The sequence below is a fragment of the Myotis davidii genome, unplaced genomic scaffold, assembly GCF_000327345.1.
Source record: "Myotis davidii unplaced genomic scaffold, ASM32734v1 scaffold453, whole genome shotgun sequence".
Lineage (NCBI taxonomy): Eukaryota > Metazoa > Chordata > Mammalia > Chiroptera > Vespertilionidae > Myotis > Myotis davidii.
The window spans coordinates 2,143,249-2,143,518 of record NW_006285234.1 but is presented as its reverse complement, the minus strand read 5'-3'; the positions used below and the strand labels follow the sequence as shown (position 1 = coordinate 2,143,518).

General features: G+C 71.1%; 1 protein-coding gene across 1 annotated transcript in view; it reads left to right on the top strand.

The window, feature by feature from the left end:
• The window catches only part of MTSS1L (metastasis suppressor 1-like), a 10,966-nt gene that overhangs the window by 8,942 nt on the left and 1,754 nt on the right, over positions 1-270 (top strand). The window contains exon 12 of the mRNA XM_015558785.1: positions 52-181. Coding sequence (XP_015414271.1) covers positions 52-181 — 130 coding nt within the window. The remainder of the gene's footprint in view (positions 1-51; positions 182-270) is intronic.

The following is a 270-nucleotide window of genomic DNA, read 5'->3' as shown; positions in this document are numbered from 1 at the left end:
AGCTCTGTTCTCTCCTCTCCTCCCGCCTCCCCGCCCGCCTCTGCATGGCAGAAGTCCTCCAGCTCCGCGTCCTCCGAGGCCTCGGAGACCTGCCAGTCCGTGAGCGAGTGCGGCTCCCCCACCTCGGTCAGTGCTCCCCACCTGCTCCCGGGCTGGGAGGGCCCTGGTCCACCCAGCGGTGGTACACGCAGCCCCTCCCCGCACACTCACGTCTTCCCTCCTGGGATCTGTTCGCCTGCGCCTGGCGGGACCCAGGGCTCACAGCGCCCG